This window comes from Aythya fuligula, chromosome 3 (genome assembly GCF_009819795.1).
Source record: "Aythya fuligula isolate bAytFul2 chromosome 3, bAytFul2.pri, whole genome shotgun sequence".
NCBI lineage: Eukaryota > Metazoa > Chordata > Aves > Anseriformes > Anatidae > Aythya > Aythya fuligula.
In genome coordinates, this window is record NC_045561.1 from 55,577,113 (window position 1) to 55,592,289 (window position 15,177).

General features: G+C 39.4%; 1 protein-coding gene across 4 annotated transcripts in view; it reads right to left on the bottom strand.

Moving 5' to 3' along the window:
• PHACTR2 (phosphatase and actin regulator 2) overlaps positions 1-15,177 on the bottom strand; it is a 135,498-nt gene that overhangs the window by 34,679 nt on the left and 85,642 nt on the right. For all 4 annotated transcript variants that reach the window (XM_032183654.1, XM_032183650.1, XM_032183653.1 and 1 more), the window contains exons 3-4: positions 7,474-7,554; positions 4,559-4,717 (exon numbers count right to left, since the gene is read on the bottom strand). In XM_032183654.1, coding sequence (XP_032039545.1) covers positions 4,559-4,717; positions 7,474-7,554 — 240 coding nt within the window. The remainder of the gene's footprint in view (positions 1-4,558; positions 4,718-7,473; positions 7,555-15,177) is intronic.

The following is a 15,177-nucleotide window of genomic DNA, read 5'->3' on the forward strand; positions in this document are numbered from 1 at the left end:
TTCCTCCTATTCCTGAAGCCATGTTAGGATATCTTTTCTATAAATGAAAAAAATATATATATAAAAATGGCAGCTTTATAAATTAGGAGCTTTCCTCTGCCACTAAACATATGTGGGTGAAAGCCTGCACCTCTCACGTCAGTCTACTGGCATGGGATAGCCTGGCTGACTTGGTGAACAGTCTCTGACCAAACAGAGCGTTACCTAGAGTAGCTTTCCTTTTAAGAAGACTTGGATTCAGCCTCATTTACATAGTTCAGGTGATGAATAGAAGATATACTATTCTTAGAAGAACTGTTTTTAGCCAGCAAATAACTCAGATGGACTGAGACCTACAAGAAGATTCTCGCGAGCCAGGCAAAAAAAAACCCACAACTTTTATGTATTGTGCTCATAGATGTTATACAAAGCTTGGGGTTGTAGGAAGCCAACAAGACACAGAAGAGGGAGAACAGTCTGCCTTGTCTCTCACAGGGAGTGGTTTGCAAAATTGGTCTGTTGAAAGACTTCTGTATAAGACCCTGGAAGACGAAATAAAGCAAAGACCTCTGAGAAAAGGAACCTAGAAAATTTGAGTTTGAAGAACAATCCCTTGTACACAAACTGGAGTGTTGGTCAGCGAGTATGCATACTCAAAAGACCAGAGCTTATGATTCCCTTTTTCCTTTTCTGTTTATCCATCAGAAAAACAAAAGATGAAATTTAAAGGCAGAGTTAAGCGACAGCTGATAAAGCGTACGGAAAAGGACCTCTGAACCCAACATACTCTGACCTGAACGTTTGCCAGCTCTCAAGGTCAGTTATCAGGTGGGGGAAAAGCATTATACACATGGATCCTATGAATTCATTTAGAAACAGGACGACAAATTGTTTCCTTCACTGAAACACGTGAGAAAACCTAAGAGGATCTCAGGTCTGCTATAAACGGTATAGGAACATTTCAGAAGCTTATGCTTCATGTCTCCCACAACACCCACAGCACCCAAAAAAGAGCTCTGGCTTCCTGCAGTGCAGTTATTTATCAGAGTTTTATCACACAGACCTGACTGATGGTATGCAAAATGAAACTTCTGCTTACTTTTTTCCAGGCCATATCTTACAAATGGTTACCGAACCTTTCACTTCTTCAACCCCAGGGTAAAAATGAAATGTGAAATTATCTACCAGAATCATGGAAAGATACTTAGCTTCCCATGATTTAAAAAAATAAATTTTAAAATAATACAAACAGAACTCAGATACAAACTCAGTGTTCTCTGGTATTTCTGAATGCCAGAGACATCCTGGGAGGATAAGAAGGAGTTCTGACACAGTAACAGGGGGTTTTAAAATGTGCAGCAAGCATGCTGTATCATCATACTATGTCCCTGTACCTACAACAGCTACAGTTTTGACATCTATTCTACTGATGTTGCTTTTGCTCTTCTCTACCACTATTGTAGGGGACAGGAGGCAGAAAGCCTCCTTGGATCCCATATGCGATGCTCATACCCCGCTGTGAACCTGGAGCGCTGGGGTCTGTAGGGTCTACTATAAGACAAGTGCCATAGGTCAGGAGCCCTGGAACGACAGCATGGTCCAGACTGCTGGCCAGACAGCCAGCAGGTACTTTGGCACACTGCCTGTTCACTTGCTGCTCTGCACCCCTTCCAGGGTGCTCACAGAGAATGGCTACAGTTTAACTTTGTGTTTTCTGCAAAAGACAAAAGATGGTAGGCACTTTTAGTCAAAGCAGAAAAAAAGATAAAAATCAGAATTTGAGCTGGTACATGTGTAATGTGAACAAATGATCTAGAAAAAAAGATCCAGGCTCTGGTTTCTCCTCTGCAAAGTTTTATCACTCAATTACCTGTTTTTGTAAAACTGTCACCAGCTTCTTATTATCCTGCCATAAAGGAGAAATTTCCTTTTAAACATCCCACTCGGATGACTGACATATCATTACTACAAACAGTAATAGTTACACTATGAAATTTCCAAAGGGATTTTTCCCCCAAATATGAAAGGCACCTGTAAGCTGACAAGCAGCAGAGGGGGGCAAGGTTTGTAGAGCTGTCTGGCAGCACAGTGAGCAGTTTTCAAGCTTTTTCTTTATACCCTTGTGCTTAATTTGTTTCTGGGCTGTATGGCTGGGCCTATCATTTGCCCTGTTGACACTGCGTTTCCGTGGCTCATGCTGAAACAGCTTTTTTTCTGTAACTTAATTTAACCCCTAACATATTCCCAGTTCTTTCAAGCATTGTGCCAGCTCTCATCACTTGATCACCATGCATGTCACCCTTTTTGAACTTTCAGTGTCAGCAGTTATCATATTTATATTGGAAGTTCATTGTCAAGACCCACTTGAACTGGAGAGCAAATAAAGACCACCACAATTTCATAGAAGAGTTTTAAAATAACCTCATAGCTTTCAGGGGCTAGGACACATTTTTAGGAACATTTTGATTTGGCAGGAGTTTGAACTGCAGCATAGCGAGCTACTAAACAGCAGGAATTAATCCTGTCTTCAGGTCTTATAAACATGCAAAGTGTATATAACTTCCTTTAAGATTTACACACAAGAGTTCATGACTCTAAAAAGCCTAACATCAGCCTCTGTAAAGATGAACAAGAACCCATTTTTTGTGGCAGCCTGGATAGTATTCATTCCACCTATCTCAGTTCTTCTGACAGAGGACTGTGATGTGAAACAGGAGCATGCTTTATGGTCTGAGCAGAATATACCACCCTAGGTATTCCTGCAGTCCTGCTGCAGCTCTGGTTTTGATGCTCTGTGAGGTGGCAGGTAAATATTAATATATAATCAAATAAATATAAACCCATTAGCAGTTCATTTCTCACTCTGTCAGTGGCTGTATGTGCAATGCATGCATATGGCACCTGTTATAAAAAAGCACTGAGGATTAATCTGCTAGGTGAGATTACTCTGTGGTCCTTACTCTTGCACTGAGTTAAGAGACTGGCTCACCTTCTTGCTTAATGTAGTATGAAGGGACTGGAGCGATAGTTATATATTCTTTGGCACTGAGCCTACTCCTGTACGGCAATCATTTCAAATTTCTTTAAGGTTAGTGCAATATATAGGGTGTGCAGAGTATAATAATGTGTTTGAAACAGATACTGAACTTTCCCCTTTTCATTAGAGTTCTACATTCTGCAGAGTCAGCTAGATGGGATTTCAGAAATGGGATTTTAGAAATGTGTATTTCCAAAAAAAAAAAAAAAAAAAAAAAAAAAAAAGCACCTTAGGAAAACTTCCAAAACCTGACAGTTCCAGAAGGCTGTATTTACGGATGCATAAAATAATAAGTGATCTGATCTAACCCCAAAGTTAACCTGAACCATTTTAAAGGACTTTTCCATGGCTTTTGCAACTCTTTTTTCCTGACCCAATACACATCTGGTTCTAGTTGGCATCAAAAGATAGATGTATTTAAATGTCATGAAAAAAGCTAATCATGTATTTCTGGCTTGTTGGGAGACAGGAAGTACTAGAAATCTCATAAGAAAGGCAGTTCTCCTTGGATATCCAGCCACTTTTTACATAGTTAAGTGATTTACATAGTTCAGAGAAGAATTCAAATTGTTGTTAGCTGAACTGGCCCTCTCAACCTCCAGAGGCTCATTCATCACTAGGTAGAGGTTACTAGAAAACATTGGAAAGACTGCTCAGTCTAACAGCCAGCCATGAAGTTCTCGGTCTTTTGTATCCTTGCTCTTTCCTGTAGAAAAACCCAATAAATGGAACAGCATTTACGAATGCTTTTTTTTTGGGGGGGGTTAGAAGAAGTGCTCCAGTATTCAAGATGCTAGAGAAAGAAGTTTATAAGCAGTCAAAACCCGTGTGATTCCACCTTAGTGTTTACCTTTTCTTTATTCAGTCAAGCTCCTTTACCAAGGTGAATCTGAATACAAAATTAATATGGACCTTGGGATTTAGTGCCTAATAAATATTATCAGTATTATGTGCGTTTTAGTTATAAAAAAATCCTAGGGTCATAAAGTATATTTTCTATAAATGACCTAGGTTCATTTTGCAGTAGCAAGATATTTTCTTGAATATTTCTGAAGAACTTGGAATACAAGTGTTTAGGATGTAATCAAAACCACTCAGAATGAGCTGCTGAAGTTATTTTCAAAATGACACATAGTTTTTAAGTAGCTTAAACACATTTGAACATTTACGCCACAAGCCACATCTGCAATGATATTGCAAGGTGATGCATATGCACTTAGTGTCTTCTTTCACAAAAGGAAAACCTGAAACCAGAGCTTGCCCTCAGCTTCAAGGAAATGCTCACAGGGAATTAAGAAATCAAACATCTCTGTGTGTATTGTCATGCTCAGACCATGCTTCTCTTTATTACCTTACTATATCCACAGTAAAAAGCATGCCTACCAGCGATGAAATACTGATGTTTCACATGTCTATCTTCTCGGCAGGTTCTGCTGGCATCCTTGTTGCAGAACAGAACTCACAGCATGTTAGTGTTAATGGAATAACATGTTAATATTTTAAGCAGGTGAAAAACAGTTTGCGATAAATGTGTTCATTTACCTTTTTGATCTTCTTTTTTTCCTTCCAATGCAGAAGCTTTCTCTGATGAAGTACCATTATCTCCACTGGCTTTTACTATGTTTTCTTCTTGTATGGTTTCTTCACCAATGGCTACGGTGTGTCCATTTGAAGTTTCAAAATTTACTGTTACATCACCATCTGAAATGAAAATTAAAAAGCCATTGTCTAAATTAACTACTTGCTTAGCACCCATTGACAACACACAACATCTCTCTACTTTCAAGTTTCCATGGAAGCAAAGCAGAAAGATTTACTGAAATGTAAAACAGGCTATAAATATGCTCTGAAAACTAAGGACCTCTGTAGGCTGTCAGCCACTTTGGGTGGGTACCTCTTCTGAAGCAGGCCTACTTTCCAGGTCTGTCATCATGATTCCATCTTGGGGTATGAACTCACTACACATCAGCATCCCATACTCTTCCTCCCCACATCATAGTTTACACAGCTAAGAAACGTGTGCGTGTAACACAGTGTAGCTGCACTGTGTTTCCATAGGTCCCAAATCTGGACAGTTATTGGGTAGAGTTGTAGGACTACTATGGTGCATCCCAGTAGGTAAATCAGGCAGGAATTCTCAGAATGTGTGTACCCAGCTAATGAATGTGACTTTATTATTAATAAGTAAATATCCAATCTTAAGAACCAAGGTAAGGTCCTCCTGTATCATATCACATACTGCTATTAAATTTTGCAAGCCCAATTCTTTCTCAGCTCTGATGATATTTTACTCACTTACCTGGACTACCCCAGCTGTTTTCTTTTTCCTCATGAAAAAAAAATATAAATTCTTGTCCTTATTTGTATCTGTATTCCTGAAAAATGCTACATACTCTTGCTGGCTCATAACTTTCTCTATTCCCTGATTGCTGTTCACTATTCCATGCATTTTAAAAATGTTGCTGATTTTCTTCTCTGTTTGTTTCTCAGATTTGTTATCTTTATGTTGCTCGCACCTCACCTGCAGTTCACACAGATGATTGCTTTCCTCCTATAAGGCGCTCTTGCCATCCATTCAAAAATTATGCAACTTTACCTGGCATTTCTTCTGTTGTTTCTTCATTAATCATGCATGGTTCTTCTTCTCCTCTTCTTCACTGCTGTATGCTGTCAGACTTGGATTTTGGCAGTTCCCTTGTTTCAATACAATTACGTAGATTTTCTCTTACCCCCTTAGGCTGCTCAGGGGGTTAAGCTGATGGTTTCATTTTCACCTATACGCTAACTTTATGTATACAAACAGCGTGTAAAAACTAAGTTCTGCCTTCTTAACCTTGTCTCATTCACTATAGCTGCTATTTGCACATGGCTTCCTTCTTACCTGACAGCAACATTCAGCGTCAGCTTTTTCCTCCCAGATGTTCATAAATCCACTCCAACCTTTCTGCCTCCACTTGTAACACTTCCACTTTTTTGACATTCTGCAAACATCTCATCTATGCCCCTGCCGTTTTCCACCTCCTCCTTCTTCATCCCTTGTGAAACTGTCACTTCTTCACATTTCTTACCTCTTACTTTTCAATACTGCATGTCATTTCTTCATCTAGATTGCATCTCTGTAGTTATTCCTTCCAACTCGCTTCATTGCCCAACTGCTACCTGTCCTATATCTGTTTTTAGAGATTCAACCTATAATCTGTCCTATATCTCTGTTTTTAGAGATTCCTTCAAACCAAACCTATATTCCTTCAAACTGCTCCTTAAAGATTATCATTTTCATCACACATGAAGCACAATGTGATGAAGGCAGCACAGACTGGACTGATGGCCTTCTTAAGAGGGGTGGAAGGGGTGAAATTTGTTCACCATTACATCCTTCTCTCACTTTGTTCTGAGCCAAGAGAACTGTACAGTCTCTGTAAGGGATACAAAGTGCCATCCCCTTTTAAGAGTGGAATAGCAGGTCGAGGACACTAATGACCAAGTAACACATTTCATTAAGTGTCCCTACACTCTAAATGCAATTTGCAACCATCAGTGAGCAGAGTCACATAGCTGCCCAGAAAGCATGTAGCAAAAAATATACACATTCACAGATGGACAAATAGAGGTATGGAGAGCTCACATTTCTTGTTTTGAGTCAAAGACAGTGGCAGAGACAAGTTAAGAAGCCAGCTGTGCTGGACGTCATGGTCTAGTAATTAGACAAACACTGTAAATACAAGTGACGTCACGTGTCAACAAACAAACCCTTTACTTCCAAATATCAGTGTGCACGATTCTTCAGCTGAGACAGAGTAATATAATTTCTAGGTGAAACCTGTTTTTGGAAAAAATGGAGTTCATGGAATTCTTGGTAAAATGATGAATGCTTCAATTTTAAGCTACTGATAATTATTTCAATCAATTGTATTTTAATTACATCTAGATTTATAGAAGCTCAAGAATATTAGAAAGAATACCACTAGGAGCATTTCAGAAACATAATCAGACCTAGCACACAGGTATTGACCATAGTTTACTCATGCTTTTCCAAGCACAAACCCTGGTTACCTGTTATTAACCTCAAATTATTTTGAAACTAGTAGTGTCTTCCTCACAGACTTCTGTTTGTGCCATTTGTGAATATGGTCTGTGCGATAGTGATGGGATTTACATGATCCCAACACTGGTATTTTTGATATGTGAAATATCTCTGTTTACAGGGAGCATCAAAATTCTCGAGGATATGGCCAGAACTCAGACAGTGCATCCCGGCAGGAGCAGTTATGAGCGTTCTGCAGGAGCAGAACGTGGATCTCTTGACTCCAACTTTAATTATTCAGCTGGCTCAAATTACCTTTCACACTTTTCAGCTTCTCCTTATACCTATTTATACTACACAGAAACAATGCAATAGGGGTTTTACCATCCATTTTTAGCATTTAGGAGCTAATTTCTAGGTAATGTGTTATCACCTTGCTCGGGCATTTCCTTCAGCACTCCCCTTCTTATCAGCTCCTCTCTGCTTTGTCTTGTCGAAATCTTCCTTTCCAACACTAAAGAAAAAGCACAGTTAAGAATAGGTTTATTCTCATACTTGTTGATGCTTGTGAAAAATGTAGAAAAAGACTTCTAAGAAACCCTGAGAAATATTGTTTCCTCTGACTCTGCAGGAGAAGTGGCCTGGGTTTTCATGGACACCCTCTGGAAACATTCTCGCACAACTTCAGCCACGGAAGGTGGGAATCACCTGATCCAATGTCTACAACTGAGCCAGACTCCATGAGGCTTCCTTTACAGTTAATAGGAAAAGGTGCTTCCAGAGTGAAACTTGATTCATCCTAGTTTAGACATTTAATATTTAAAGGCACCTCTTTCTCACTAACTAGGGTGATTAGGTCAACCAAAGATACAATCATCTGTTTTTGTAGATGTTTTGAGTTGGGAGAGAGTGCTCAGAACAAGCAATATCCTCAGTCAAGTCACAAAGATGCTCACAGAGTAGCCTTTACGACCATACAAGATGTTTTAAATGAAAAACAAAACAAAACAAAACAAAAAAAACAACACACAAAACAAAACAAAAAATCTTAAACAGAAGTTAGAAAGTTCTGTTCAAAAATAGAATAACATTCTCATCCAGGCTGGTCAGCTGTCATGGAAAAAAATGCAGCATCCTGTTTTTAGGTTTAAAAAAAATGCATACAACATACACAAAAAAAGACTGCGACATCAAACATTTTAATTATTATGTTTATTTCCCATAAGAAAATGTTAAATAGTTTTATAGGGAAGAGCATTTACAAATGGCAAAATAGAGTAATTCCCCACTCCACCCCACCCCCAAACCAATACGATTTTGGTCAACAATCTGGGAAGCCACTGCAATGATTTATAGAACCATGGTGCGTGGTCCAGAAAATGTGAACATCACTGTTGTAAAATCTCCTTTTTATTGCTTTGTTAGTAAAAGTTAATCACCCATCCTGATTCTGTTTACATATGGGCATCGAAACCCAAGTAATGTTTGGAGCACAAGCTGAGATCACACAGCAAAACTTCAGCAGTGCTGGACTTCATCCTATTAATGATGTGGGATAGGGTGATTTATCTCATCAACTAATTCAAACACTCTGGTAATCCAATTACTCTCTAGTGCAAGTCTAATTGCTGTATGTAGATTAAATGCTGCAAGAGGTACTGTCCATCTCACTTGAGCTGGCCTAGTTCGAAGGAAGCAGTCATACGGCAAAGTGAGTGCTACTGTGAGGACACACAAGAGTCCTCAGAAGTGCCGAAACGTGGGTGAGAAATTTACCCTGTGTGTATAACAGCTGACAAACACCTCTCCCAGCAGCAGGTAGGTGTGGCTGCTGGCTTGCAACCAATCTGGCTGAGCTCAGACACCTGAAGGAATTGCAGCTCTCCAGCAGAGACTCCCCTTCTCTGCCAGGGAAGGGGGTGGTTGAGCAGAACACGAAGCAGATTCTTCACTTCTCAAATTTACAGCACTAGTTTTATTTCTCACACTGCAAAATGTGGGGATTCAGCAACTGCTCCATGCGGGATACATTTGCCTGCCAAAAAAGCACCAGCTTCTGGAGGAAGAATTGGTGGTAGTAACCATTATGACCATCCTGGTTTAAGCTACCCACTCCTTTAAAATCAAGATCTCATGAATGAAAACAATATTGGCTCAAGCACATGTAAGTTGGTTTCAGTTCTGTATTTGTATATACATTGTGAAGTCTCTCTCTGAAAGGTCTAACTTTTGCTGTGTTCAGATAAAATGGAGCCCATGAGCATCATTGCACAGCTGCACAAGCCAACCTATGCCAGTCTTGTTCCAGCCCTCCTCCTCATCTGCCCACTTCCGTGTCCTCCCCAGTGCTGTTAGTGGGACCTGACCCCACAGTTAGCCACCACAACAAGCTGCCCATTAAACCAACACACCAGGAGTGACTTTCTGCCAGTCTAACTCCCTCAACTGGCTCCCGGCACGATTGGTTGAACAAGAGTGTGGCCATAAGGCAGGGCACTAGAGAGGTAGGAGCACAGTGCTGCCAACTTAATTTGGCTTCCTTTATGCTGGAAATTGATCCTAACCCTGATAAGCATCTGCTTGGACTGTACTGCTCACAAAAACTACTGTTGGTGCAAAAGTCACAGCAGAAAGGCATAGCTAGGAATGGGGGAGAGGATGGCAGCCCAAATGCAGATCAGTTGAGAGTGCCCTGGGTTCAATTCCTAAATTAAACAGTAGTTCTTCCATTTTTTCCCCATAACTTTTAAAGGTATATATCCTGCAACTGTGTGCCGCACAAGTTATTGGCACAGCAAACAAAACATGGGAATGTGCCCTATTCTAGCAAGGAGCTTTTCATGTAGGTCAGCTCTCACAAAGACTTCTGGAAAAGACAATGGGGACAATAAAGCCTGAAGACTGCAGGCAGGCACTGATTGAGAGCTATAATCAATCCAGAAAGTATGTGTATTTATCAGCAGAGTGCGATTTCCTTTGATATAGACCCCAAGGATGAACTCTTTGTGCATGTACTTTATACCTGTTTTGTCACTGGCAATGTAAATACTCCCTTATTATTATTTCAACTTTGCAAGTATAATTTACTTCCTACCTTTTTTCATCTCTGCTTCCTTTTTGCATCTGTTTTACTGGGGACAATGAAATCAGATGCTCTCTCATGTATTTCTTTTTGTGAGATTTAATCCAATACTGGTTGAAAACAATTACGTCCTTTCCCTCAAATTCAATAACATTGGATCTGATCCCCTCATCAATGTCTCTCTCTAGTTTTCAGGATGATGTGTTTGGTTTTGTTTTTCTTTTCTACAACACTGAATTAATAATTGTACCAAACTAAACAATGAAGAGTCATGGAAAATGTCACATGGAATTAAAAGACATTAACTCCTTACACTTCCACTGGAAGATCTCAAAGCATTTTATTAACATTATAAAGGTCTTGTGACATCCCTTAGATATAACTATCTCCATTTTACAGATTAGAAAATTTATGAACAGATAAGCAGCTTAAGCCCCAGTCCTTAATCATCTAAAATGCTAGCCACAAGTGTTGTTTTTATTTAAACTGATAAAGCTCAGTTAATTCAGCTTAAAAAGATAATTTATTTAAAATTCACTAGCTTTCGTTATGAATATATTTTAATTCCTACAAACAGGCAGAATTTAAATTTAAATAAAATTGATCAAAAATATGTATTCTTGTGTAAGAGGAATGAGTAGACTGTCTATTTATGAACCTGCACTGGTTGCTGTTTAGACAGGTGGACTCATTATTTAATGCTTATTACAGTCTTTGGACTATATAACATTTCACAAATAACTATTTTGATTATCTAGCCCAACTGCACTGAGCTTTAAGGGTCTCAAACTATTTAGTTGTGCAGATCACATTAGGCTACTGTTATGTTTCAGTAAACTCTCCTAAAATAATATTCTTTTTTACAAAGTCAAGCATTCAGAAGTTAAAAAATGTTTCAATGAGGGCTGACAAGTGTGCAGATGGTGCCGCTTTTATTTGCTCGTTATGTTTTACCTTTGCCACCCCTGCCTCATTTAGTATACAGACTGCACTGTGTTCAGTGAATAGTTTCTTTGACTAAATTTTTAACTTTACCTTACCTTTTGACTGTGGCCGTGACCTAATCTGAGGAGCAACCTAAACATTAATTTGAACAGAAAACTATTAGTTTTACCAAACTGAATCAAAGAAAGCAAATTCTTCTCCTTGATGCCCACGTGAGATGCAAATTGGGCAACTTTTGGCCGTAGCATAATTGAGTCATATTATCAAACATTGTTGACATTTAAAAAGCGTATAATTTAAGGTAAATTTTCAGGTATAATTTCCCACTTAAAATTGTGATAATTCAACCAACAACAACAAACACAATAAACAAACAACAACAACCACCCAACAATAGAAGCCATTGGAATTCTAGTTGAATTGTTATTTATAAAGTCAACAGAAAGAAAGTCATAAGCATAGGTGATCTCCTGCTGAGCTAATGCCATAGACAACTGTAGAAAAAGTTATCATCTTTCTGAACCACCTGGGATAGGTATCACTATTTGTCACCTTTGAAACACTTAAGTCTCCTGAATTCAGTACAGGAGGAGAACTGTAGTTTGGTGCTTACACCACTGTCCCTCTTGGCATGCTCCCTCCTCTCATCACCTCTGTAACAACTTCATCAGGGACTTTCTCCTTCACTTGAAGAGCTAATCCTCTTTAGTTTCCAGACCTAACTCTCTTCTTTCCTTCTTCTATCAGAACTTGCCGTACACTTTTCCTGTGCTTCTCCCATAAGCACACCTTTGTCTCTTTCTTTCTGATCTTCATTCCTGCAATCTCTGATCTTACAGGTTATTACCTATTCCCCACTTAGGAGCAGAAGGCTAGTACTATCCTTGAAGAAATATATGACAAATATTGTTAGCTGTACCACCACAAAGTGGACATCCTTAAGCTGAGTAACCCACTGATCTTATTAACACAAATCTTTTCTGTCACAGGTGTATAAGCTCCTGTGAGACCCCACCTAGGATAGTGCATTCAACTCTGGGGCTCCCAGCACAAGAAGGACATAGATGTATTAGAACGAGTCCAGAGGATGGCCACAAAGATGATCCAGAGGCTTTAGTACCCTTCCTATGAAGAGAGGCTGAGGGAGGTGGGGTTGTTCAGCCTGGAGAAGAGAAGGCTTCAGGGAAACCTCACTGTGGCCTTCTAGTACCTAAAATGGGCCTACAAGAAACACGGGGAGGGACTCTTTGTCAGGGAGTATAGTGATAGGACAAGAAGTAGTGGTTTTAAACTAAAAAAAGTGTAGCTTTAGATTAGATATTTAGAAGAAATTCTTTACTCAGACTGTGGTGAGGCCCTGGCACAGGCTGCCCAGAGAAGCTGTGGATGCCCCTTCACTGTGTGTCCATTCATTGTTGGATGCTGGGTTGGATGAGGCTTGAGCAACCTGGTCTAGCGGGAGGTGTCCCTGCCCATGGCAGGGGGGTTGGAACTGGATGGTCTTTAAGGTCCCTTCCAACCCAAACCATTCTATGATTCTATAATAATAATGTGTGTGTGTGTATAAATATATATAAAAAAATATATAAATCTTATAGGCATCTGTGATATCTATAAGTATATAAATGTGTATATAGAAATATTACATATATGCACACTTTCCAACATTAACAGTAATATATTGTCTATAACACTAGGCAATAATGAAATGGGAATAACCATTTCTCCACCTGTGTACGTGTGCATAGTGAGATCAATTACACAAACAAGTCCTGATTGTAAGTGTAATTGGTTACCATCCCTTGCCTGCTGAGGAAGTTGGAGGTGAGGCAGGCTTAGCTCTCAGACATCATCCTCCAGTAGATTTAAAAAATCTCAAGTCAAAATCTTTCTCCTGTTGCAATCAAGAGGGAAGTTTCCACTGACTTCAGGTGTAACTACCAGAAAACATGTCAATTTATCACACTGTACGTTGCCTTGAAATGCAGCCCTCATTTACTTGACAAATTTTACTTGATAAATTTTACTCATCCAAGGGATCCCACAAATGTGTATTTTTAGCCCAATATAAATAATAGTAAACCCAATAAAAATAACAGTCTACCTCAAAAGGCAGTTTCCATCACTTCCTAACTGCCTCCTTAAAAGAGAAGTATTCAGCAGTTACAAACCTCAAGTAGTTTAAAAAACTATCCTCTTATTTAAAGAGCAATGTGAGATTCTGGATATTCTCCAGTCATTAGTTTTGCCCGTCCAAGAGAAGCAAGAGAGAATTCTGATTTTTAATTTTTCTCTGATCCAGTAAGAGCTAAAATTGCCTCCTGCTCCCTGTCTGCACATACCACCACACCAGGGCTTTGAAGTGGCCTCTACTTCATGCCAAGACATAAACTGCTGCCTTGCTTGCCTTCAGAGTAACATATTGAGACAGGGAACGGGAAGAAGCCCTTTGAGATAATGCCATCTCTTGTTTGATTTTACTTAATTTTGAAATCCCTATGGGCAGAAAGTATACAACCAGTGCCTTGAGAACAGATTTTCTGAGATGCAGCATGGAAAATATGTTGCTGAAGGAAAAAAATCCAACCATCACTCCTACATTGGCCCAAATACTTCCACATCACATCTAGTTCTCCATGTTTTTTATTGTTCGTGGTATTTGCTGCTTATGAATATCTTTCAGTTGGTAGCATAATACAGGCACATGAGATTTTGTCAACACGCTGCATGGTCCAGCCCTGTCAAATCTGTAACATGAACCTTTCCAAAAGCTGACTGAAAATCCAGTTACAGCAATAGAAATTCTTTCCAATATCCCATATTCTGTCTTAGAAGAAATGCTTTCTTCACCTGCATCCATACTTACTAAGTTTCGGCCCTGTTAAGAGAATAAGCAGTATAAGCAACAATCATCATACTGTCTACCATGGTTTCAGAACAAGAGATTAGCCTCCTGCATGTGAGATATTCATATACAAACAACCTATTCTGCAATGTAAATATATCTCTGTCTGCGTTGTCTGAGGAAGAGGATTTCCTGTAGGAATTTTATTTTGTACGGATGTTTTCCCCGTTCTCATATTAGATAAGCAAGTTTCTTCTGCTGTGTCAATTAACCAGCAACACGGGGCGACTTGCCAAGTAAATGCATCTTTTTAATCTCTGTTGGCCCTGGGTCTGTTTCCTCAAGAAATAAAAGGATAACATTTTTTTTTTTTCCCTGAAACAACCATCTGAAGCAGGATGAGCGCAATCCAAATTGGTTTTCATTTCAAATTCCAGCCTCACAGGAAAGACGTATACAAACATAAGTGGTTCCATACCTTCCTTACATAGAGCTTAAAAACAAATGAGTATCTCCCTACAGCTCTGGGGTTTCCTGACAGCAAAATAGCCCCCAGGCACGTCAAGATATGCTTTCAGTGCAGGCTAACCCAATTTGCACTGAGTAGCTATAGCTCATTCGTGATGCAGCTGGGGCTGGCACCCTGTCTGTTTCTGGGATTTCTGAGGACACAGTCCCTTAGTGCTGCAGAAACAGCAGAATTTACCCCTATCATTTCTCTGTAAGGAATTATGTGAGGAGGTCATCTGTGTTTCTGGCCAAACAGAGGAGGAACTGCAGGAATACACTGGAAGTCAACACAAGTGACTTATGCTGGTGCACTCCTGCCAGCACTACCAGTATTATTAGTAGGCAATCAGGATGAATGAAAGATGTATCTAGCTCAAAACAGGCTACTAGCATAAGACCAGCACAGCCAGGCTTGGAAGAAATAGTTCTGATGGTAGACAAGAGAGTAAACGGCAATAACATCTAAACAAGACTATGAACTAAATTTGCCTTGAAGATGTGCTCAGAATCTTCACTCTGCAGAGATTAGTCAGTATAGTCAATTAGGTACCACTTTCATCTAGCCAAAGCTTACATCTTGGAGAGCCACAAGGGGTAAAACTCCAACATGACAAGTAGAGGGAAATTGATTTGGGAACCTTTCATTTATTTTTAAAACTTACAATTCTTGTCATCCAGGTTTACTTTCTTTTCATCTCCCCAGCTTAGGAAACCAGACTTTCTATGTCTTAGGTGAAAGTTGAGACATTCAGATA